This window comes from Oryctolagus cuniculus, chromosome 12, assembly GCF_051225735.1.
Source record: "Oryctolagus cuniculus isolate XC-2025 breed Fujian yellow rabbit chromosome 12, ASM5122573v1, whole genome shotgun sequence".
In the NCBI taxonomy this organism is placed as follows: Eukaryota; Metazoa; Chordata; class Mammalia; order Lagomorpha; family Leporidae; genus Oryctolagus; species Oryctolagus cuniculus.
In genome coordinates this window covers 57,843,559-57,867,031 of record NC_142878.1, presented here as the reverse complement: position 1 = coordinate 57,867,031, position 23,473 = coordinate 57,843,559, and the positions used below count along the sequence as shown (strand labels likewise).

Genomic DNA, 23,473 nt, shown 5'->3' with positions numbered 1-23,473 from the left:
ACAGCTGCTGGATAGATATCCTTGTAGAAATACTTCTAATATAAGGTTGGTGTACAATGCTGTGGTTCCAGGAGAGTCTTCTATGATAGTTACTATCAGGCAATAATGTGTAAGAACTGTTTCTTCAGAGTCTTCTAGATTTACTTATTTTTATTGGGGTTGACACAGGTGACTCCAAGAGAACACTTTATTAGTTTCTGTAATAACCCTCACATAGAGAAGACCTTACATATTTAATACAAATGTGGAAAAAATTGTGTTTAACATTTCTAGACCAAAATGGCTGTTAATTTCTGTACAATGCCAACTCAACGTGATAAACTGGGATTTTTTTTTCAAAGTTGACAGCACAGATTAAGTTTCTAAAAATTCAATTTTATACACACACACACACACACACACACTCACACACCAGCAACAGCAGTATGTGATGTATCAATAAGAGCAACAGCTTTTCCAGGTTATAGAGGCATCTCTCACACTCCACTAAAAAAGGGAGGAAGAAGGTTAAAAAAAATGTGAAAACAGCAAAGTTCTGGTACAGTTGTGGAACCTTCGCAATCATCTTCTGGAAAGAAAACATTCTGAACTAACATTAAAAATAGCTCTGTAAAGCATGATCACTGCTACTTAGCATAAAGCGAGATACTTACATTCACAGAGATACGATACAATATTGTCCTACATCTATACAATACTAGAGGATATAATTAAAAAGACATTATTTGATATTTGATTCTACTTTTCCAGCAGTGGGCCCAAAGGATGATATGACACAGCTTTGTAAAAAAAATGCACCTTCTTAAATGAGATTTTCTCTATCAGCACAGTTTTAGGTATTCATTGTTCTTCATGATCTTTAGCTAAAAACTATTTAAAAAAAAAACAGAAAAAAATTGAATTCATATAAAGACAACTGACTCAGCCTAACTAGTGTTTTACCCAGTCTGTCACATTTGAATAATGAGAGTTCCATGGAAGCAAGGAGATGCCACAAGCACTTCAGAGCTTCAGATCACAACCGAAATGCACCATCATTTCAAACAGAAGCAGTAGCCAAGCATCGCTCACTTGATATGCTCAAGAATGCTGACCTCAATACTTGAGCATCTGCTCACTCATCCAAGAACAAGGGGAGATCAGTTACTACTGTACTTTGATTCTGTTCAACTCAATCATCATGTCACAAAAATAGCAGAGCTGCCGTAATAACAATTAAGGCTTTTCCATCCAGCACCAGTCATCTTCAGTTCTTCACTTCCAAGTTTACCAAGAAGTGATTCCGTTTTTTTTTTTTTTTAAGATTTATTTATTTGACAGGTAGAGTTACAAACAATGAGAGAGAGAGAGAGACAGAGACAGAGACAGAGAGAAAGGTCTTCCTTCCATTGGTTCACTCCCCAAATGGCCGCCATGACCGGAGATACACCAACCCAAAGCCAGGAGCCAGGAGCTTCCTCCTGGTCTCCCATGGGGGTGCAGGAACCCAACCACTTAGGCCATCCTCCACTGCCCTCCCGGGCCACAGCAGAGAGCTGAACTGGAAGAGGAGCAACCAGGACTAGAACCCGGTGCCTACATGGGATGCCGGAGCTACAGGCGGAGGATTAACCTAGTGTGCCACTGCACCAGCCCAAGTGATTCTGTTTTGATACCGACAACTTTCACATTCCTTCCACAGTTTTAAGAGGGAGGAACAGGGCACTCCATGTTGACCAGAACCAGAAGTCTCATCCAGACTTTATTTTAATGAGAAACAAATGGACGAAAGATAAGTTGATGTCAGCAATTCATACAAGTGACTTTTCAGGATGTTACTGTAATTTAGCCCAATGTTCTACATCTGTCACATATATTATGCAAGAGTATGTGATGATAATTAGTATATAAAATGAAAATATTCTGGAAATAACTTCTGAAGTATCAAAGAAAATTAGATGATATTCTCTCTTTGTGTGCATGTATCTAGATGAGCTTAATTCCCCAAACAATGGTAGTTTTCAAACTAACTAGAAACCCAAACCCAATCAAGTGTGACTAAGAGATTTCACTGCACATGAAAAACTAGGAACAGAGTTAGATGATAGACCAAATATGAAGACAGTTTTAAAAATAGCAGCACTGATGAGAAGACTCTAAACAACCTATTGGAGGTTATTTGTAGAAATATCTACTGGGTTAATGCGACAAAAACAAGGCTGACTTTCAGAATGATGTTAAATGAGAACATTTTCTTATCTTTTTTAAATGAATACATGGCTTCTAGAAAAATATTCAAATAATATGTAAGTATAAAATCAAATATGTGATCATGCCTGCCACTTTGTCCTTCAATGCCCTTCCTACTGTTCACAGTTTTGATGTGTGGTTAGATTTTAGAAACAGCATTCAGCAGCTCAAAGTTTTCTGTGTATGGAGGAATTTGAAATCATTCTCTCCCTAGAGATTTTCAAGATCAGTCACGGGGGGCCGGTGCTGTGGAATAGCAGGTAAAGCTGCCACCTACAGTGCCGGCATCCCATATGGGTGCTGGTTCGAGTCTCGGCTGCTCCACCTGCAATATGGCTCGCTGCTATGGCCTGGGAAAGCAGTGGAAGATGCCCAAATCCTTCGGACCCTGCGTCTGTGTGGGAGACCCAGAAGAAGCTTCTGGCTCCTGGCTTTGGATCCACATAGCTCTGGCCATTGCAGCCACTTGGGGAGTGAACCAGAGGATGGAAGACTTCTATCTTCCTCTGCTCTGCCTCTCTGTTAACTCTGCCTTTCAAATAAAAAAAAATCTTTAAACAAGATCGGTCATGGAAGGTGACTTAAAAGTAAATGGGGAGAGGCCAGCATTGTGGTGCAGCGGGATAACACCTTGGCCTGAAGCGCTGGCATCCCGTATGGGTGCCGGTTCGAGACCTGGCTGCTCCACTTCCAATCCAGCTCTCTGCTGTGGCCTGGGAAAGCAGTAGAAGATGGCCCAAGTCCTTGGGCCTCTGCACCCATGTGGGAGATCTGAAAGAAGCTCCTGGCTTCAGATCGGCACAGCTCCAGCTGTTGTGGCCAATTGGGGGAGTGAACCATTGGATGGAAGATCTCTCTCTCTGTGTGTAATTCTAACTTTCAAATAAATAAATAAATCTTAAAAAAAAAAAAAAGAATAAATGGGGAAGAACTCTATCGGATCTATTCTTGGTTGCTGCTGAAGATTTAAATGATCTTCAGAAAGAGACCAGGAGGATAAAAAAGGCTTTATTGGAAATGACACATGCTCTGACAATAGGATATTGCAGTTTCCTAGCATGTTGTACTTCTGTGTAAAAAGTATATTCATTCCACAATCTCAGTGTAGTGATTATGAAATATTATCTGGAATTGGATTAAGATGACGGAGTAGGGAGGGAGCTTACTGCTCTAGTCTAGAAGATAGTTTAAAAAAAATGGAAAGAGGGGCTGGCGCCGTGGCTCAACAGGCTAATCCTCCGCCTTGCAGCACCGGCACACCAGGTTCTAGTCCCGGTCGGGGAGCCGTATTCTGTCCCGGTTGCCCCTCTTCCAGGCCAGCTCTCTGCTGTGGCCCAGGAAGGCAGTGGAGGATGGCCCAAGTGCTTGGGCCCTGCACCCCATGGGAGACCAGGAGAAGCACCTGGCTCCTGCCATTGGATCAGTGCGGTGCGCTGGCCGCAGCACGCCGGCCGCGGCGGCCATTGGAGGGTGAACCAACGGCAAAGGAAGACCTTTCTCTCTGTCTCTCTCTCTCCCTATCCGCTCTGCCTGTCAAAAAAAAAAAAAAAAGAATCCTAAGTGAACAAAGTCAAACCATAGCAATGGATGTTTTAAGCTGCTAGGTCTGTGTGATTTGTTGCACAGTAATAGAAACTAATACACGAATAAAATAAATTACATAAATGTATAAATAATGTTTGGCAGTGCCGCGGCTCACTAGGCTAATCCTCCGCCTTGTGGCGCTGGCACACCGGGTTCTAGTCCCGGTTGGGGCACTGGATCCTGTCCTGGTTGTCCCTCTTCCAGGCCAGCTCTCTGCTGTGGCCAGGGAGGGCCGTGGAGGATGGCCCAAGTGCTTGGGCCCTGCACCCCATGGGAGACCAGGATAAGCACCTGGCTCTTGGCTTCGGATCAGCGTGGTGCGCCGGCCGCAGCGCGCTGGCCATGGTGGCCATTGGAGGGTGAACCAACGGCAAAGGAAGACCTTTCTCTCTGTCTCTCTCTCACTGTCTACTCTGCCTGTCAAAAAATTAAAAAAAAAAAGTGGAAAGAGTGCAGCCTCAGGGAAGAGTTAGGGAGGAAACAGCAGCGGAAACTCTGTGCAAATTAGTGGGACACAGTGGACCTAGGTGGAGGGCATGGATGTGCACAACTCAGGACCCCAACAGCCGAGAGCCTCCACATCAGCATTGGAAGGTGAGGTGAGACCAGACTGCAGTAGCCTAAGCCACTTGCAATAAAGCTGCAGGAAAAGCCTAGAGTGAAAATGGCTTGGAGCCCCATAGGGGAGAGTGTACCTGCCAAACTAGAGGAGAAAAAAAACACAAAGGGGCAGGTATGTTTCTCTCTCCCTGATCACCCTGCAACAGTATCCTGTAACAAGCTGATAGAGAGCAGGCACTATTTTGGACATATGTCACAGCTATGCCAGCTGTGTCCACACCCAGCAACCAGCCAAACAGAGACTCCTGAATCTGGTAGGGAGAACAGACAAGGGACTGGGTGTTTGTGATTATGAGAGGTTTGTGTGCCAGGACTGTGAAAACACTGAGGCTGCATGGGAGGACTCAGGGTGTGGCTGGGACTTTGGGCAGTCACTGTAGGATGCTGCATGTGCTCAGGACTCCCTGGTTACCTGGGAGAGACATTGCTGGGGAAATCTGAGCTTACACTGGGGACTACACAGATACTTTGTGTGATCCTTGTGGCAGAGCAGAATAATAATATACCCACTGGGGCTAGCACCCAGGCACTGGTGTCCTTTGAGGAGAGGAGCTCAGCTGAGTCTACACCAACAGACAAGAACAAACCTCTCCTCTGATAAAAAAAAAAAAAGGAGATTTACCATGCCAAACCTGGGTGTGAAACCTCAGACACACCCTTCACCTTGGAGAACTGAACAGAGCTCCCTGGCCACACCTACCACACACCTCTAGGTATTCACTGAAAGCAGACACTCCACTAACCTGCATAGGAATAGTATAAAGATAAAAACCACCACAGTGAAAATACAAAGAGTATCTCCAATGAGTATCTCCACAAATGCCAAATAACAAATGCACCAATTCAAGAAACAAGAATAAGGAAAATAACATGATGTCCCCAAAAGTACACAACACTTCAATATTAGATTGTAAAAATGATGAGACTGAAGAAATGCCAGAAAATGGAATTCAAAAAATTGATCATAGGATTCCTTAGAAGTAATCATGAACTAATGAAATCTGTACATGACATGAAAGAAAATTTTTCCCACAAAATTGAGATCTTAAAGAGAAATCAAAATTAAATCTTGGAAATGAAGAATTCAATAGAACTAATAAAAAATGCAGTGGAAAGCCTTAACAACAGAATCGGTGAAGCAGAAGAAAGAATATCTGACTTAGAAGACAAAGCACAGGAAATTATACAGTCAGACCAAACACAAGAGGAAGAAATTAGAAAACTGAAAAACACTGTTGGGAATCTACAGGATACAAACAACCCAACATATGGGTTCCAGGAGTGCCTGAAGGTGTGGAAAGAGAGAACAGATTAGAAGGCCTTTTTAGTGAAATAATAACAGAAAATTTCCCCAATTTGGAGAAAGAAAGGAACATCCAAGTACAGGAAAACCATAGAACTCCTAATAGATATGACCAGAAAAGATCTTGACCATGACATATTATAATCAAACTCTCCACAGTAAAACATAAAGAAAAGAATCTAAAATGTGCAAGAGAAACGCCAGATAACTTTCAGAGAGGATATTCTATTAGACTCACAGCAGACTTCTCAACAGAAACCCTACAGGCTAGGAAATATATTCCTAGTCTTAAGAGAAAAGAAATGTCAACCCAGAATACTATACCCCACAGAGCTCCTATTTATGAATGAAGGTGAAATAAAGACTTCCATGACAAACAGAAGTTGAAAGAATTTGTCACTACCCATCCAGCCCCGCAAAAGATGCTTAAGGATGTTCTGCTGAGAAACACAGAAATATGGTCAACACTATGAAAGAAGCTGAAGGAAGAAAATCTCCCAGTAAAAGTACAAAGGAAATCCAAAGTAAAAAATAAGAATATTTATGGGAAAATAACAGGGCAAAGTTGTTACTTATCAATAGTCACCTTGAATGCAAACAGCCTCAACACTCCAGTTAAGACACAGACTAAATGAATGGATTAAAAAAAAAAACCCTATCTATTTGCTACCTCCAAGAAACACATCTCACCAACAAAGAGGCACATAAACTGAAAGTGAAAGGATGGAAAAAGATATTCCATGCTAACAGAAATGAAAAAGAGCTGGTGTAGCCATCCTAATTTCAGACAAAATAGACTTTAACACAAAAACTGGGAGAACAAAGAACATCTGTTCATTCCTAATGGCTGCCTAATACCAACCCTAAGTTGTTTTTTTTTTTTAAACCATGTCTTCATTATTGTGACCAAATATGATGTTTTGGAAATAGGTACTTGATCTAACCTTGTAACATAATGATGGAATACAGAAAATAAAAGCAATAAACCTTTCATTCATGAATGATCCCCTCTTGATTTTCTCAGATTCACATGAATATGTTCTAGGTGAGAAAGTAGGCTAACTCACCTTTTACACTTAGTCTAAATGAATGTGAATGACAGATTAAAGAAAAAAATCTGCATAAAGATATAAATTATGGAATGATACCTTAGGGTGTTATATTTAGGCTTGAAGCATGGGCACTTTTAGAAAGAACCAGAACACTGGAGCTGTTCTAATGCATATGGCAGAATGAGATCAGTTTTGCCCATATTCCTAAGTTGAACACAGTTTACCTAAGGTGTTCCATTGCCAAGCTATGGAATCAAAACCACAGCCCCTGTGGCAACATCTGTGTTTCTTATTTGTCATCTTCAGTTTTCTATTCAGATAGAAATGGTTGTTAAGGTTGGAGGAGCTTGCAAGTCACTTCCCCATCACCATCTCCCTATCCTCACCCAATCTCCTCATCCCCACCTGCAGCTTAAGACAGCAGCCTAGTGATACAATCTTAGGATGACCACATATATGGCCGATGATGCCAGTCCAAGAAAGCAGCTTTGTTTAATGCGTCAGGGCTCTCCCTCTGGCACCCCCAGGAAAGAAGCTCCAGACTCTTCTGTCATTGGAAAGGGACATACAAATATCATGGCTATGCCCAAGGGTGGAGAGATGAACCCAATGGAAATCTGTTGCAGTAGTTATAAATATTGTGCTATCATAACACTGTTAGAACTTCTCCCTGGAAAGTTGCATATTTAAACAGAGTTTACCAAAGGTTAAATGGAGAATACTCTTGCTCCTCCCTAAAGGATGTCTACCCTGTCTTATGTCTGCCCAGTCATTACAGGTATTTCTTTGATGATGTATTTCACTTTGTTCCACCCTTTGAGACATGTTCAAGATTGTTCTGATCATTTTTCAATGCCACATCACGCTTTAGTGGTTGGTTCTTTTCTGTGTCCTCGAAGGTTCACTTTTCTCTCTGAAATACCACAGGCCTACTTTTTTGTGAGAGTGCCAGCATTCACACTCAAGTAAAGCTTGAGAAGGCTTTTCAGTTGTTTTTATTTTGGAGATACAATCTCTGTCTTCAGAGTGCTGGCTTTAGGCAAAGCCTTTATTATTATTTAATTTATGAAATCAAATTAGAGGCTGTGAGGATAAGATGAATTAGAGATTTATAGCCCTAACCAAGAGGAGATGATGGAAATAATGATCATAAAATAGCTCTAAAGATTTTCCCTAAAACAATTGCTTTCGACTCCCAGCATAGAGATAAAGTCTTCGGTGATATATTTATATGGTTTAGTTTCATGGTTGTGATACCGCACTGCTTTTAGATTGCAGTTTGAAAGAACTCAACAGCTGAGTTGGAAACTAGAACCACTTTCTAAAATATATAAGTGGGATATGAATGGTATAATCCCGAGGGCAGAGCCTGCTCCAAGCTTGACATTCTTTGGTTCCAGCTGTTGACTAGAAATAAGTTAGATTATAATAGTAGAACCAAGAAATATTTTAATGCAAATTCCTTGCATTGCATGTCTCTCTTTGAAGAACAAATGGACATTCTTGTATACTATCAGAATAGGAGGCTATTTGTCGTTTATCAACCCAGTAATAGAGATGGAAGCCTGGGCCTTATGGATTTTATGTCACATGTAGATTTATTTTACTGAGGTTATAATACAGAGCTTTACCAACTCTCCCAGACAAAACATTTTCTCTGTGCTTTTCTGTTCAGGGTTTCCTAGTTTACCACAACAAGCACATACTATTTTTAAAATGAGGCAAATATTATTTTAGATTGACTGTCATACTTAGCATGAAAAGAGGAAATACAAATTCTACTTTACAGACAGTGGGCTTTTCATTAAGCAAGATGTGCTTTTATTGCGATGGGAAAACCTACAGACATATACAAACTGGTGGATTCTGGACTACTTCTGAAGTGATCGCCCCATTCCCAACTTCAAATATTCTCCATTGTTCCCATCAATTCATTCTTCTCTCTCTCTCTTTCTCTTTTTAAGATTTATTTATTTGAAAGGCAGAGTTACAGAGAGGTAGGGAGAGAGGGAGAGGGAGAGGGGAGAGAGAGAGAGAGAGAGAGAGAGAGAGAGAGAGAGAGAGAGAATCTTGCATCTGCTGGTTCATTCCCCAAATGACCCCAACAGCTACAGCTGGGCATATCCAAAGCCAGGAGCCAGGAACTTCCTCCTGGTCTACCACATGAGTGTAGGGGCTCAAGAACTTGGGCCACCTTCCACTGCTTTCCTAGGCCACAGCAGAGAGCTGGATTGGAAGTGGAACATCTAAGTCTCTAACTGACACCCATCTGGGATGCCAGCACCACAGGCATTGGCCCTACCTGCTACACCACAGCACCAGCCCTATTCTTCTCTTTTTTTTCAAAAAGAAGATTGATTTATTTATTTGAAAGGTGAAGTGACAAAGAAAGGGAGAGAGAGAGAGAGAGATTCCATTCTCTAGTTCACTCCCGTAGATGGCTACAGCAGCCAGTTCTGGGCTGAGCCCAAGTCTGGAGCCAGTAACTTCATCCTGGTCTCCTTCATGGGTGTGGCAGAGGCTCAAGAATTAGGGCCATGTCCCTCTGCCTTCTCAGGCACATTAGCAGGAAGCTGGATCAGAAATGGAGCAGCTGGGACTCCATCCATCACTCTGATATGGGATGCCAGCACTGCAAACAGTAACTTAGCCTGCTGTGCCACAATACTGGTCCCCCTTTAAGTTCATTCTTTATCTTTACATCCATTCTTTGTTTCGCCCCATAATAGATTTATGGCGGGTTACAAAGATTAAAAAAAAAAAAAAGAGAGAGAGAGAGAGTAAAAGAAAAGAAGAAAAAAAAACAGGAGTAAGTAAAATAGGTCTTAATGACTTCCAATCATCTTAACAATTGGGCACCAAGTATGGCTTTCTAAGATTTTTCCTGATGTCAGTGTTGTGGCGTAGCAGGTAAAGCCTCCACTTAACGACACCAGCATCCCATAAGGGCATCAGTTGTGGTCCCGGCTGCTCCACTTGCAGTCCAGCTCCCTGCTGGTGGCCTGAGAAAAGCAGTAGAGGATGGCCCAAGTGCTTGGGCCCCTACACCCATGAGGGAGACCCACAGAAGAGGCTCCCAGCTCCTGGCTTAGGCCTGGTCCAGCTCTGACTGTTGTAACCATTTGGAGAGTGAAGCAGCAGATGGAAGATCTCTGTCTCTGTCTCTCTTTCTCTTTCTCTCTCTCTCTCCCTTTCTCTCTCTCCCTCTCTCTCTGTCTCTCCTCATCTCTCTTTGTAACTCTGCCTTTCAAATAAAAAAATAAAATATTAGACAAAGATTTTTTCTTAGCTGTCAGAAAAGGAGAAAACTGGCTGGTCACTAAATGATTTGGAGACTATAGAATTGAAACAAATAGTTATTGGTAAAAGTGCTACTGTTCTTGGTATCAGGGTCAGGTAGGAAATGTTCCCATTTGGTTCGTAAAGAAGATGCATGCTATGAGTGGTGACCTATTTCCTTCACAGCCCCTTGATAAAAACTGGTGACATCACATTTCAGTAAAAATGGATCCTGCAGGCAGTACTCCATCCAGCTTCATCCAGAAGGTGACCATGTTGATCATTTACTTATGCACATAGAAAGTCTCTGGACAGAGTTCAATAAACGTCTACAGTTAGTAGTATTATTATTACTAATAGCCACCATTGGTGTTTGTCCCACGTGTGTCTGATCTTTACTGGAGAAGAGATGGGCTCCACATTGTTCAGGTGAATGTAAGTGACCTTTGGGGGATCCAAGCTCACCCTCTCACCACCTATGTGTTCTCTGTAGCATGTCTGCCTGCCAGAAACTCGGTCAAGCTTAGGTTGGACAGCGCCATGTGCAGGCTCTCTAGGAAAGACAGGCTTGCTCCAGGTAGCACTTGAAAAACACACTCCATAGGGTTACTGCCACTGTGGGGCTCAAGCCCAATCTAAGCTGAGAAGACTACCTTTCCAGCAGAAACCTACACTGTGAGGATTTCGATCTTGAAGGAGAAAAGCAGTTCAAGGAATTCAAAAGAGCGTCTAGAAATCCCTTTTAATTTCTCTGACTCACACCAGGATAGAGAGTGAAAACACAGACTTGATCATCAGGCCCATGGAACTCCACGATCCAGAAGCTTCCCTCTTCCCTACCTCCCTCTTCTCCCCCTTCCTCCTTGCCTTGTCCTCCTTTTCTGAATCTTATTAAATGGTTCATTACAGTTGGTCCTATCATGTCAGACGGCAGTGACTGCTAGAATCTGCCAAGAACAGAATCCATTCAGGGCCGAAATACCTTCCCCGTGGGTTAATCTCCTTGGGGGCCGCATGTAAAATACAGGGAAGTATGCAGCAAGGATTAGCCATGCCTTAGTATTGGATTCTGGGAACCAGGATGTGTGGGGGCCTGCATCCCTCACATTCACGTCACTTTCTCCTTTTAATGAAAACTGAAACCCAGCTCCATCCAGAGGGCGGTGGGGGTGAACAAATGTGTAGGGGAAGACACGCTCAGGGAGGCTGGCTCCCTCCAAGCCTGGTCTGATCTAGAAAGAGCCTCCCCACCCACCCGCCCCCAACACATGGAACGCGGGAGGGGCAGGAGGCAACAGGGAGGGCTCATGGGGAGGAATTAAGTGTGGCTTGGTCTGTTTCTGGCTTCTCTGTAAATACTGCGACACCTCTGAATGCAGGAACAGCTGAGATAAGTGACTGCTAATCCCCCAGTGCCGGGGAGGAGGCTGGGCCGCTCCCTTCCAGATCCCAGCAGATGGTGGATGAAACAGGCTTCCCCCAAGGCAAGGGCAGCGGGAACTGCCCCACCTTCTGTTCCTTCAGCTTGCCCCGCACGTCTCCCTCATGGGCTGTCCATGCTGAGAAGGGCTTCACTGGCCCTGCGGACCCGCCCTGGTTTTGCGGTCCCGCTGGGACGTGCAAGGTCAGCCAAGCTGGACTCCAGCCAGCACTGGCAGCTTGGGCAGCATCCAACTAAGCTCCGCGAGCTTTGGGAAGAATAGCCGGGCAGTGCCACTAAGTCTCTCCACAGTGGAGAAACTTACCTGATAAAGAAGGGTAAGGGCTCATTTAAAAGACAGGTTCAGTCTTTAGGCAGGAACCCTGAGGTGTCTGAACTTCTGTTAGCAGCCAAGGTAATGTGCCTACTACACGTGGTTCTAGTGTCATACGGAAAACTAGCAGTCCAAGTAGACCGGAAGGCATTTTGGAGGGTGGTTAGGAGCAGGGCATGAAGTCAGGACCTGGGTTTGAATTCTCACTCCATAGCTGACTCATCTGTGTGACTTAGGCAAACAGGCCCAGTGGTTGCTTACCTCATAGGATGCGAACCAATCTTTCTCAATAGGCACGATGCAGTCATGTCTGGGTCTGGAAATCAATTTAGTCATAATTAGCACTAAGCATAAAATTGGGAGATTAATTATCCACTGATCAACTGTATACTTTTAAATGCTAAGTTGATATTATGCTTCATTTACCACAATTTTTTTTAAAAAAGAATATCTAAATCACATCAATAGAAATGAATAAGTTATTTTTGTAAGTAGATGGGACAGAAGCCAACCTCAATTTTCAAATTAAATAGATTCCTGAAAAATGTTGTTCAATGAAAATCAGCCATGGTATCTCAGGTTACCATTGATTATATTTCGTGTGTGTGCTTTTTTTTTAGAAAGCTTTTATTTAATGAATACAAATTTCACAGGTACAGCTTTAGGAATATAGTGGTTCTTCTCCCCATACCTGCCCTCCCACCCCTACTCTCGTTCCACCTCCTACTCCTTCTCCCATTCCATTCTTCATTAAGATTCATTTTTAATTACCTTTATATACAGAAGATCAACTCTATACTAAGTAAAGATTTCAACAGTCTGCACCCACACAGACACACAAAGTATAAAGTACTTTTGAAGACAAGTTTTACCGTTAATTCTCATAGTACAACTCATTAAGGACAGAGGTCCTACATGGGGAGTACGTGCTCAGTGACTCCTGTTGTTGATTTAACAACTGACACTCTTATTTATGACGTCAGTGAGCTGCCAAGGCCATGGAAGCCTTTTGAGTCCTCAAACTCCGTCAGTGTTTAGACATGGCCATAAGCAAAGTGGAAATTCTCTCCTCCCTTCACAGAAAAGTACATCCTTCTTTGATGAACCATTGATTATATTTTAAATATAACACAGAATTCAAAGTTGTTCAAATATGGAAATTTGCTATTAATACAAATAGCAAATATAGAATAATTATAAATCTTTAAAAGGAGGGACCAGCACTGTGGTATAGTGGGTGAAGCTGCCGCCTGCAGTGCCGGCATCCCATATGGGTGCTGGTTCGTGTCCCAGCTGCTCCACTTCTGATCCAGCTCTCTGCTATGACCTGGGAAAGAAAGAGGATGGTCCACATGCTTGGAACCCTGCACCCATGTAGGAGACCCAGAAGAAGCTCCTGGCTTCTGGCTTCAGATGGGTGCACTCCGGCCATTGCAGCCAATCTCTCTCTCTCTCTCTCTCTCTCTCTCTCTCTCTGCCTCTCCTTCTCTCTCTGTGTAACTCTTTCAAATAAATAAATACATCTTAAAAAAATCTTTAAAGGGAAAAAGTGTTCTTTCTTACTGTAAAATGCAAATGAAAATATACTTTGGTTTGAAAGGTAAAAATGAAATTGAATAAAATAGAAATTACTTTAAAAAATTTTAGGGTGAATATTGCTTTTACAAAGTTGGTGTCACTACTCCACTGACCAACCCATCCCTGGGTGGGTGGGCTGGAATTAGCCTCCTGTGCCCTGGCAGGTACTTGCCAAGGATTAAGGCAGTGATCACAGTGTTCAGGTCTCTGGAGCTTTTGTACCTTGACAATGAACGTAGGCATCTCCCATCTACCACTCCCAAGAAGAAACTGTCTTTCTCTTACAATTGTGCATGAACTTCAGTTTTACTCTTCCTGAAAAACCATTAGATGACACTTTACCAGGAAGGCTTTCACTGAATTCTCTTTCATACCCTCTTTCCTTTTGGGTGACTATGAGGTGCCACCCTCACTCCCCACCCCCAGCCTGGTTAGGCCGACATCACGCACGTCGGGTAACAACTGTTGGTATGTATGGTTTGATTTGCTGCTCTCTTCTCGACAAAAAAGGTATTGTGTCCATTTTCAGAGAGGAAAATTGGGGCTCCAGACCAAATAGATAGAAGTAGTAAGTGACAGGAGGCAGGACTAGAAGCCACAGCTGTCTGGCTCTAACACTGGCCTCATTTCTCCCTTTCTTTGGTTCCTCTGCATCAGCCTGAGTCAAGGCAGTTCTGCTTTTGCATTCTGTCAATAGGCAGCTTTCACTGCGGAATGCCCACTGTGTGGCAGGGCGCCATCCCAGGCAGGCCTCTCACCTGGCTTCATCACCCAGTGGCCCCCGCGGTTTCTTCTCCACACCAACCCAAACATGGTTGGGAACTTGGAGGGGAGGGCCCAGCATTCCCCGGGCTGGACAAGTATCTAATCAGCACGCCTTCTCAGCCTATCAATCCGGGACCACTGCAGAGAGGGCTGCCTGGGTCAGGTTTCTATTTTTAACTGGTGTGAACTAGAGAAAAACACAAGCGTTCAAAATCCCAGTGCCAGGAAAGAATCAAGATTGCAGGGCAGCCCAGGGCAGGCGAGGGTGCTGTGTGCCTCCCAGCTCCTTCCCTGTCCTCACTTCACGCCATCTTTCACTGTCTTTCTCCAAAGTCCCAAGGTTCTTCCCAAACCTGATTTCCACAAAGGAAATGATATCAACCATTTATAGCAGTGCCACTCACACTTCACTGTGCCTACCAATCAAAGAAGGATTTTGCTGAAAAAGCAGATCCAGGTGCAATGATCTGGGTGGGGCCTGAGCCTCTGCATTTCAAAGTCACCCCCACCCTCACCCCCCACCCCCAGCCTGGTTAGGCCAACATCATGCACTTCGGCTAACAACTGTTGGTATGTATGGTTTGATTTGCTGCTCTCTTCTCGACAAGAGTGCTTCTCCAGTCTTGCATCTACCTGGAGTGAAGACTTTGCCCCAGGATTAAAGACCCATCAGCAAGTGCCTTAGGGCCTTTGGGCCTCTGTTCTTTCATTCACCAGGGTGCTCCATTCCGACCAAAGCCCTGAGGTTGAGTTTGTGCAAATGCCTAGCAGCATGAATGCAGGTGACTTGACATCTGGACTGGGGTCAAGCTGGCCTCCTCTTCAGCAAGACCTGGGGGAGCCCTCACAGCAACCCCTCAGTCTCTTCCTTGCCAGCCCTTGACCTGTGCATGGGTTGGGACCAAGGTGGCCTTGGCTGATCTCTGCTGTCAGACTTAGGGGCTGGCAGGGAGGAGGACCAAAGGGTGCCTTGTCCCAAACACACAAATGTGCTGCACGGTGTCCTTTGTACCTCTGAGGACTGCCAGGGCTCTGCTCCTCCAGCACAGAGTCCTGGAAGATGAGAAGCTGCTGTCGCTCCCCTGTTGCTTGGGGCCCAGCTGCCAGGACCCCTCAGCTGAGGGCAAGGCGCCAAGCCTTCCCGCTCGCATGTGGCTTATTGTCCCTTAGGCTGGCGGGGATGCCGAGGGACAAATCCACAGCACATCAGGGCGCACCCCCACCTCAGGAAGAGAGAGGGGGTGGGTTGGCGTCACTTAGTCTTCCCCTGCCCCCTACCCTTCGCCCGCACCCCTCCCTAGCTCCCTATTTGGCCATCCCCCTGGCTGCCCCCTCCCCTTCCTTACATGGTCTGGGAGCCCCCCGCTGATCCTCTCCCCTGCCCTTGGCTCCATGAATGGCCTCGGCGGTCCTAGATGGTGTGAAGGCGACCAAATAAGGCAAGGTGGCAGTCTGGGCCCCCCACCCCTGCCCCCGGCTGCTCCAACTGACCCCGTCCATCAGCGCGCTATAAAGCGGCGCTCCGGGCGCTCGGCACCCACCGCCTGCCGCCTGCCGCCTGCCGAGCCCAGCCGAGCCCAGCCGAGCCGCGGACGGTGAGTCAGCGCCCGCCCCTGCGCCCGTCCTCCCAGCCCAGCGCCACAGCCCTGCCGGACCCCAGCCTCTCAGGCGGGCCCAGCCAGCCACGGGCCGCCCTCGGCCGAGGCCCTGAGCTCTCGCCACTCTGGCACCGACCTGTTCTGACTTGTTTCGTCCGGGACTCGGTCCCCGCGGGAGAGGAGCGCGCGGAAGGGGTCTCTGGGGTCCTTGCTTTCCCCTTCATTTGGAGCACAGGTTCGGGGGTGTGGATAGGGCCAGAGAATGGTTTCCTGGTTAAAGGAGAGCAATTAAAGAGCAAGGGGAGATCTGCTAAAGGGATGGGTCTCCTGGACGCTGAGCGGTCCCTCCTTGCACCTGGGACAGAGGTGCGATTCCTGGCTGGAGAGCCTGGGGGATTCTCCCCTGCTCCTCGCACCCGCTCCCCTCATCTCCTCCACGGCATCTTCTCGGCCTTCTTTTTATGCCTCGAGGGGAAAGGGAGATGGCAGGCGTCTCCACCTCTCCCCCCACCCAGCCCCCTTTGCTCTGTCCCCTCCTGGTACAGAGGCCAGCTCCGCAGGCACTGAACCTGGCCCACCCTCCCTTCTCCACCTGCAGACCCCGCTGACGCTGTACCAAGATGTGTGACGACGAGGAGACCACCGCCCTGGTGTGCGACAACGGCTCTGGGCTGGTGAAGGCCGGCTTTGCGGGCGATGACGCGCCCCGCGCTGTCTTCCCTTCCATCGTGGGCCGCCCGCGTCACCAGGTACATCTCCTGCCCCTCCGACCCTGCTCCCACCTGCGGCAGCCCCCAGGCCCTCTCTGCGCTCCTTCCTGCCACTTCCTCTTTCCAGGTCTAGGAAATGTCTCACCTGACCCAACTGTTTTCATGCACTCTTTAAGGAAAAGACAGGATAGCGTCAAACCCAAGCCAAGACAAGCAGTACCCTGTACAGAACCCCAACATACCAAGCAGTGCACCCTTTCTCAGCGGCCTCCTGGGGAAAGCTGAGAAGCGCCAGCTTCTCTGCACTCCGTCTAGAGGTTCAGTCTTCAGGTCTTCTGTACCCCATGCACTTTGCATTTTTCCATCTTCCTCCTTCCCAGTCCTGTTCAAAAAAATCAAATAATAGAGCTGCTCTGAACCAACTGGGCTCCAACCCGCGTTCCTCCCACTTCACAGCCCATTTACAGGTCGCCCCCAAAATGCCATCTAGCTCCTTCCTGGCTGTTGCATTTTTAGAAGGCAGGCGTGACAGAGGCAGTAAGTGCCATGGTGATAGTGACATACCACCTTGTTTATTAAAAGTAATGCAGTGCTCTGTGGCCAGACATGCTGCCAGCGACAAGATCTGTAGTAACCAGCAATGAATGAAGGCTAGTGTAGGACAGCTTTGCATGGGCTGCATTCCACCGTCAAGGTGATAATGGCATATCAACCATTTTCATGTTCACTTGACAAATGTCAGGATCTTTCTTGGGAGGAAAACAATGTGTCATTCATTCAGTCATTTCAAAATGCAGTCATCTGCATTTTGGCTGACATTGGGTGATGAGCTCAATAAGTAAATGAAGGCATTGTGATTTTTAAAAATGAGATGAGGTTCTGCTTCAATGACATAGCTTCTATATTCCCCCACTGTATTCTAAACAATAGAATTACTCCCTCTTGGGGGGAGGAGTGAAGGTATGATTGATTTTAGGTGATTCTTCTAAACTGAGGTAAAATCCTATTGTTTAATATTTCTGGCACTTAAAAATTTTTCCTTGACTTGTGGAGTTCAATCTAAATTGATAGGGCATTGAGTGCATTCCTGAGATGGTGGATGCATGACTTGCCCATCTTCTTCTTGCAGGGAGTCATGGTGGGTATGGGTCAGAAGGACTCCTATGTAGGTGATGAAGCACAGAGCAAGCGAGGTATCCTGACTCTGAAGTACCCAATCGAGCATGGCATCATCACCAACTGGGATGACATGGAGAAGATCTGGCACCACACATTCTACAATGAGCTCCGTGTGGCCCCAGAGGAGCACCCAACCCTGCTCACGGAGGCCCCACTGAACCCCAAAGCCAACCGCGAGAAGATGACTCAGATCATGTTTGAGACCTTCAATGTCCCTGCCATGTATGTGGCCATCCAGGCAGTGCTGTCCCTGTATGCTTCTGGCCGTACCACAGGTATGCTTGGGTTGTGAGGCAGTCACCAGTGAATCACTTTCTCACTGTGAATCAGATTCCCCAAATGAGAAAGGCATCATCCCTTCAGTCACTCTCTCTAGCAGGGTATCTGTGTTGAGAGAGAGAACAGTGGTACCCCCAAGGTACATTTCTGAGCACACTTACTGTAAGAGTTGACAGCGGCTGGAGTTACGAGCGTTCCCTAACTAAAGTGTCTGATGTTAACATATCGAGGTTCAGCACAATACAAGGACCAGTGCAGCAGTCACAGTCTCATCCCCTGGGCAAACACCCCCAAGATTCTCTACAGGATCTGGAAAGGGAGGGACAGGTGTACATTAGATGAAAACTAAGAAATCTTCCCAGGAGGCTTGCATCATGTGCTAATGGCTAATAAGAGGGATAGTCACTTGAAAGTGTCCTTGGGACATTTTTCTACTATAATCTTTAAAAGGAAGAGCTGCTGTTGACTTCAGTTTTAGTATCAACTTATGCTTATTCTCGTTATTCTTGTGTAAAAGATCTAATTTATTTGGATTCGTGCCAGCACTAGTATCCCTCAGTAAAGACTAGAATCAGACTTTGCCGTGACTAAAAGCAGTGGTCCTTAGGGACTTCCCTTGTTCCATTTCCCATGACAGGCATTGTTCTGGACTCTGGGGATGGTGTAACTCACAACGTCCCCATCTATGAGGGCTATGCTTTGCCCCATGCCATCATGCGTTTGGATCTGGCTGGTCGGGATCTCACTGACTATCTCATGAAGATCCTCACGGAGCGTGGCTACTCTTTTGTCACCACTGGTGAGTGTGTGTGTGTGTGTGTCTCATCTGCCACAGCATGTCTCTGCTTTTTTTTCCTCCCTCAGTGAATCCACCTTCCTCCCCACAATTGACTCTCTTTCTTCAGAGCTTGACAGTGATGCCCTTTATTTCTGCAGCTGAACGTGAAATTGTCCGTGACATTAAAGAGAAGCTGTGTTATGTTGCCCTGGATTTTGAGAATGAGATGGCCACAGCTGCCTCCTCCTCCTCCCTGGAGAAGAGCTATGAACTGCCTGACGGCCAAGTCATCACTATTGGCAACGAGCGCTTCCGCTGCCCTGAGACACTCTTCCAGCCCTCCTTCATTGGTGAGTTGCTGGGTTTAGGACAGAGGCACAGAAAATCGTGGGGTCTCCTAGAATAAAATCTCCTATAGTTAGTAGGGATTAAGGATCCATGAGTTAAAAGAAGTCGTAGCATGGAGTCTCACACAGCTCAGCCTCAAGTACGGCTGGCTCATTAAATGGAAAGTCTGTGTTCTGCTCCAGTGATATAATAAAGGATGGCACACTGACTTCATCTCAAAATAAGGGACAAGACGGAGTAGTAACAGAATATCACGTGTCTGCAGGAAAGGAACAATTACTCATAGAGTTGATTTATTCCAATAAGTTCCATTACCAAGTAGCGGAATTTGCCTTTTAAGTGAATCATCATCAAATGCAATGGCAATCCTTCTCCTAATAAGTGGATGCTAGTATGTCATCAAATATCTTTCCTTAGAGATGATTCTAAGAGGAAACTTGTCAGGCTCTGATTTAATCTGAAAATTAAAAATTCCCTTATTTTTAATTTAACTGTATGTTTTGTCATTTTCCAATACATCTCCACACATCTGATGGTTACAGAAGGTATTCACTCCAAATAAATGCTAAACAGAGCCTTAGTTTCTTGGTAGTCTTTTGAGGATCATCTGCCAGCACTTTTAAAAGACACTTGTTCCACCTGTTCCCCCCAATGTGTCTTATAGGGGAACATATGTTTCAGAGACAAATGGTGACAGCTTAGCAACAAAGAGAAGTCCTGTTCTCTCTCCTCCACCCTAAATGTGTTAAATGTACTGTGATTTTTTTTTTTAATAAAATTGCTTCTAGGTATGGAATCTGCTGGCATCCATGAAACTACTTACAATAGCATCATGAAGTGTGACATTGACATTCGTAAAGACCTGTATGCCAACAATGTCTTATCTGGAGGTACCACCATGTACCCTGGTATTGCTGATCGAATGCAAAAGGAAATCACTGCCTTGGCTCCCAGCACCATGAAGATTAAGGTAAAGACTTTTGTGGGGAGGAGAGACAAGGCAGATCTTGACTTCTGAAGCAGAAATTCATTCCTAATTCCTTTACCCTCACACTTACCTCCCTGTCTCCTATAGACTTTACCCTTTACCTTTTAAAGAACTTTTTCTGATTTTTTTTTCTAGCACTTTTCCCTAGACGGGAAACTCTAAATTAAATGCTTTCAAGCAGCAACTAAAAATAAATATTTTTTAAAAATTAAATCTTTTAAACATTTTAGAAGTCCCCAACTTTTGGGGTAACCTCCATCCTTGCATTTAGCTTGCTGTCATACAATTCTCTAGTTCAGAGAAGTGGGTGAAATTCTACCTTGTAGAAGGTTTAATGATGGAAATGATGAAATAGAGGAAAGTTCCTAACACTTGATTGGCCACATTATTTTTTGGAGTGAAGTGTCTCACATCACAGTGAAAGAATTTCTAATATTTTTTCTGTGACTCTTCCCAACAGATTACTTGTTATGTTGCTTAGAACTACAGAGTTCACTGGAAGTTTCTGTTTTCTTTCTGCAGATTATTGCTCCCCCCGAGCGTAAATACTCTGTCTGGATTGGGGGCTCTATCCTGGCTTCTCTGTCCACCTTCCAGCAGATGTGGATAAGCAAGCAAGAGTATGATGAGGCAGGACCATCCATTGTCCACCGCAAATGCTTCTAAGGTGCCTTCTCTCCTAGTCTACCCTGTGTTCAGGATGACAGTATTATGCTTCTTGGAGTCTTCCGAGCCACCCCCTGCCCCATCTCTCATCAATCATTGTACAGTTTGTTTACACACGTGGAGTTTGTTTGTGCTTCTTATATTTATTGCTTTATAAATAAACCAGGCCAGGACTTGCAACCTACAGAAGCTTCTATTTCTTTTTGGGGTAAGCATGAGGTGGGGTCAGTGTTTGCTTTGACATTGTAATATTATGGAACCATAAAGTTCATCAGATGAATCAGTGGGACATATACCTGGGGGTTAGAATGATAATTTTTTTATACTTTGGAACAGAATCGTGAATATATTTCATATCTGAAAAGTAAATCATGTTTGATTCTCTATAATCAAGAAGTGAAACGGCCAACTAAATTTAGTGGCTATGAATGACTAAATGACCGAAAGTTGTTGCTTTAGCAGATATTCAAGTCATTTTTGTAACTTTGCAGAAAAGCACATACATATTGGTAATGAGAAAGTCCAAGACTATTTTAAATAAATTGGTTTAGTTTCTCAATCTTTTAACTCTTCAGTTGTCTTCCTGATATGCATGAAACACAAAAGCCACGGTCCAGTCACATCCTACTTTAAATAAATCAAGACCACTGTGCATGTTCAAAATATGTGTGAGGCAGCAGGAATCAGACATTTTTGCATAATTGATGACTAATTTGTGAGACAAATTTTATTTCTTTTTATTTCTTTGAAATCTTGGAACTGGGGTTTTGGGTGGCATGAAGTCCTGAGGGAGTAAGGGGGAGGGAAAAGCCACAATATTCATTTTGCTTCAAACTGGACTTTGCCTGCTGGTAGGAGGAATGGTCGGGACAGTGTCCAAAAGAACCAGATGTGTGCTATGTTTGATGGGCTCACATACACTACATATCACAAGCTCTGGGAGACTTCAAGGAGACAGGGATGGGTCTGGGTCTTGAAAATGGTTAAGAATTGGGTAAGAAGAGCAGGCATCTCAACAGAATGAAATGGGGGCAAAACCCAAAATATAAGGCACAAGGAGGGCTGAGAGGAGCTGGTAAATTTTAGGAAATCTACTTGTAAAGGTGAATTTTAACCTGATTGCAAAAACTCAAAATTTCTAATTTTCAAGGGTGGGTGTTTGGCACAGGAGATAAATCACTGCTTGGGATGCCTGCACCCTGTATTGTAGTGTCTGGATCAAGGCTTGGCTCCCTGCTTCCAATCCAGCTTCCTGCTAACACAGACCCTGGATGGTAGCAGATGCTGACTGAAGTACTTGGGCCCTTGCCACCCACTTGGGAGACCTGGTTAAGTTCTGGGCTCCTGGCTTCAGCCTGGCCCAGCCCTGGTTTTTGCAGGAACTTGGGGAATAAACCAGCAGATGGAAGATCTCTCTCTCTTTCTCTCTCTCTAATAAACCAGCAGTTGGAAGATCTCTCTCTCTCTCTCTCCTTCTCTTTCTCTCTCCCCCACCCTCCCTCCCTCCCTTTCAAATAAAATTAAAAATTAAAAAAAATTAAATTTAAAAATTTCCATTTTCAGATTAGTTGCTCATGAACTGTTAGAGCTTATGTGAGTGCTTAAATGAATTTATTGTACTTTACCTTTTGATAATGGAATCAATATACAGAGGGAGTAAACAAGTGATGCCATATGCATATTCCCAAGACAATAGAGGCAGGGGACACAGTGGGATCCAAGCACATTTTCTGTTTCAGGAGCTCAGGGTTTAGAGTTTGGTATTTAGCACAAATGGAAGGACTTTTCTGAAACAGAGGCAAAATAACAAATCAGTTTACTAGCATTCTCTTTGGATAAAGCGTAAACTTTGTTGTAGATTTTCCTTTTTTCTCCAATTCTATCCTGTAGCACAGATGGACTGGTTTAAAAGCTATGTATCAGCCAAGGAGACAGATTGGGGGCATACATAGGGAGGTACTATTCAGCCAGTCTCTGTGCCTCTTTTTTTATCATCTCTCAAACTGAGAATAGAATTACTAATTTTACCCTAGAATACTGTACAAATGCTTCAAGTGTAGACAACTGGTTGTGATAGCACCTGTGGTTGTTTCCATGTATTAATGGAAATAGAATGGACATTGTTATTCCTACTTAAGCTTCTGATATTTGCATCACAAATAATAACACACCGATTCTTGTGGAATTTTGAGGTTTCCTCTTTTCTATTTTGATGTTAGAATATAAGATATTAAGACTCCTGAATCTTCTAAAAATTGTGCTTAGTTTCCTCCTCCCTCCCTCCCTCTCTCTCTCCCTCTCTCTTTCTCTCTCTCTCTCTCCCTCTCTCTCTCTTTCTTTCTTTCTTTCAAAAATATTTATTTGAAAGAATTACAGAGAGAGGTAGAGACAAGAGAGAGAGAGAGAGAGGTCTTCCATCCCACTGGTTCACACCCAGATGGCCACAACTGCCGGAGCTGCACCGATCTGAAGCCAGGAGCCAGGTGCTTCCTCTGGGTCTCCCACGTGGGTGCAGGGACCCAAGGACTTGGGCCATCTTCTACTGCTTTCCCAGGCCATAGCAGAGAGTTGGATAGGAACTGGAGCAGCCAGGACTCGAACTGGTGTCCATATGGGATGCCGGCGCTGCAGGCTGGGGCTTTAACCCACTGTGCCACAGCGCCGGCCCCAGGTTAGTTTCTAGTTTTTTTTTTTTTTTCTAATCCACCTTCATATATATAAAATAGTTAAGATGTCTACAATGAATATGTCTTTGGGTGAAA

At 44.7% G+C, this 23,473-nt stretch overlaps 1 protein-coding gene and 1 long non-coding RNA gene across 31 annotated transcripts in view; one reads left to right on the top strand and one right to left on the bottom strand.

The window, feature by feature from the left end:
* The window catches only part of LOC103351145 (uncharacterized), a 271,397-nt gene that overhangs the window by 18,086 nt on the left and 229,838 nt on the right, over positions 1–23,473 (bottom strand). For 6 of the 30 annotated variants that reach the window (XR_016217497.1, XR_016217499.1, XR_016217496.1 and 3 more), the window contains exons 5-8: positions 16,716–16,855; positions 15,900–15,981; positions 15,512–15,576; positions 12,084–12,138 (exon numbers count right to left, since the gene is read on the bottom strand). This is a non-coding gene — a long non-coding RNA (uncharacterized LOC103351145). The other 24 variants (XR_016217501.1, XR_016217495.1, XR_016217503.1 and 21 more) reach the window with 10 other exon arrangements.
* On the top strand, positions 15,703–20,895 carry ACTC1 (actin alpha cardiac muscle 1). The gene is made up of 7 exons (XM_051822117.3): positions 15,703–15,760; positions 16,362–16,512; positions 17,603–17,927; positions 18,569–18,730; positions 18,868–19,059; positions 19,846–20,027; positions 20,568–20,895. Exons 2-7 carry the CDS (start codon positions 16,384–16,386, stop codon positions 20,709–20,711), a joined length of 1,134 nt encoding a protein of 377 aa, XP_051678077.1. The 5' UTR covers positions 15,703–15,760; positions 16,362–16,383; the 3' UTR covers positions 20,712–20,895.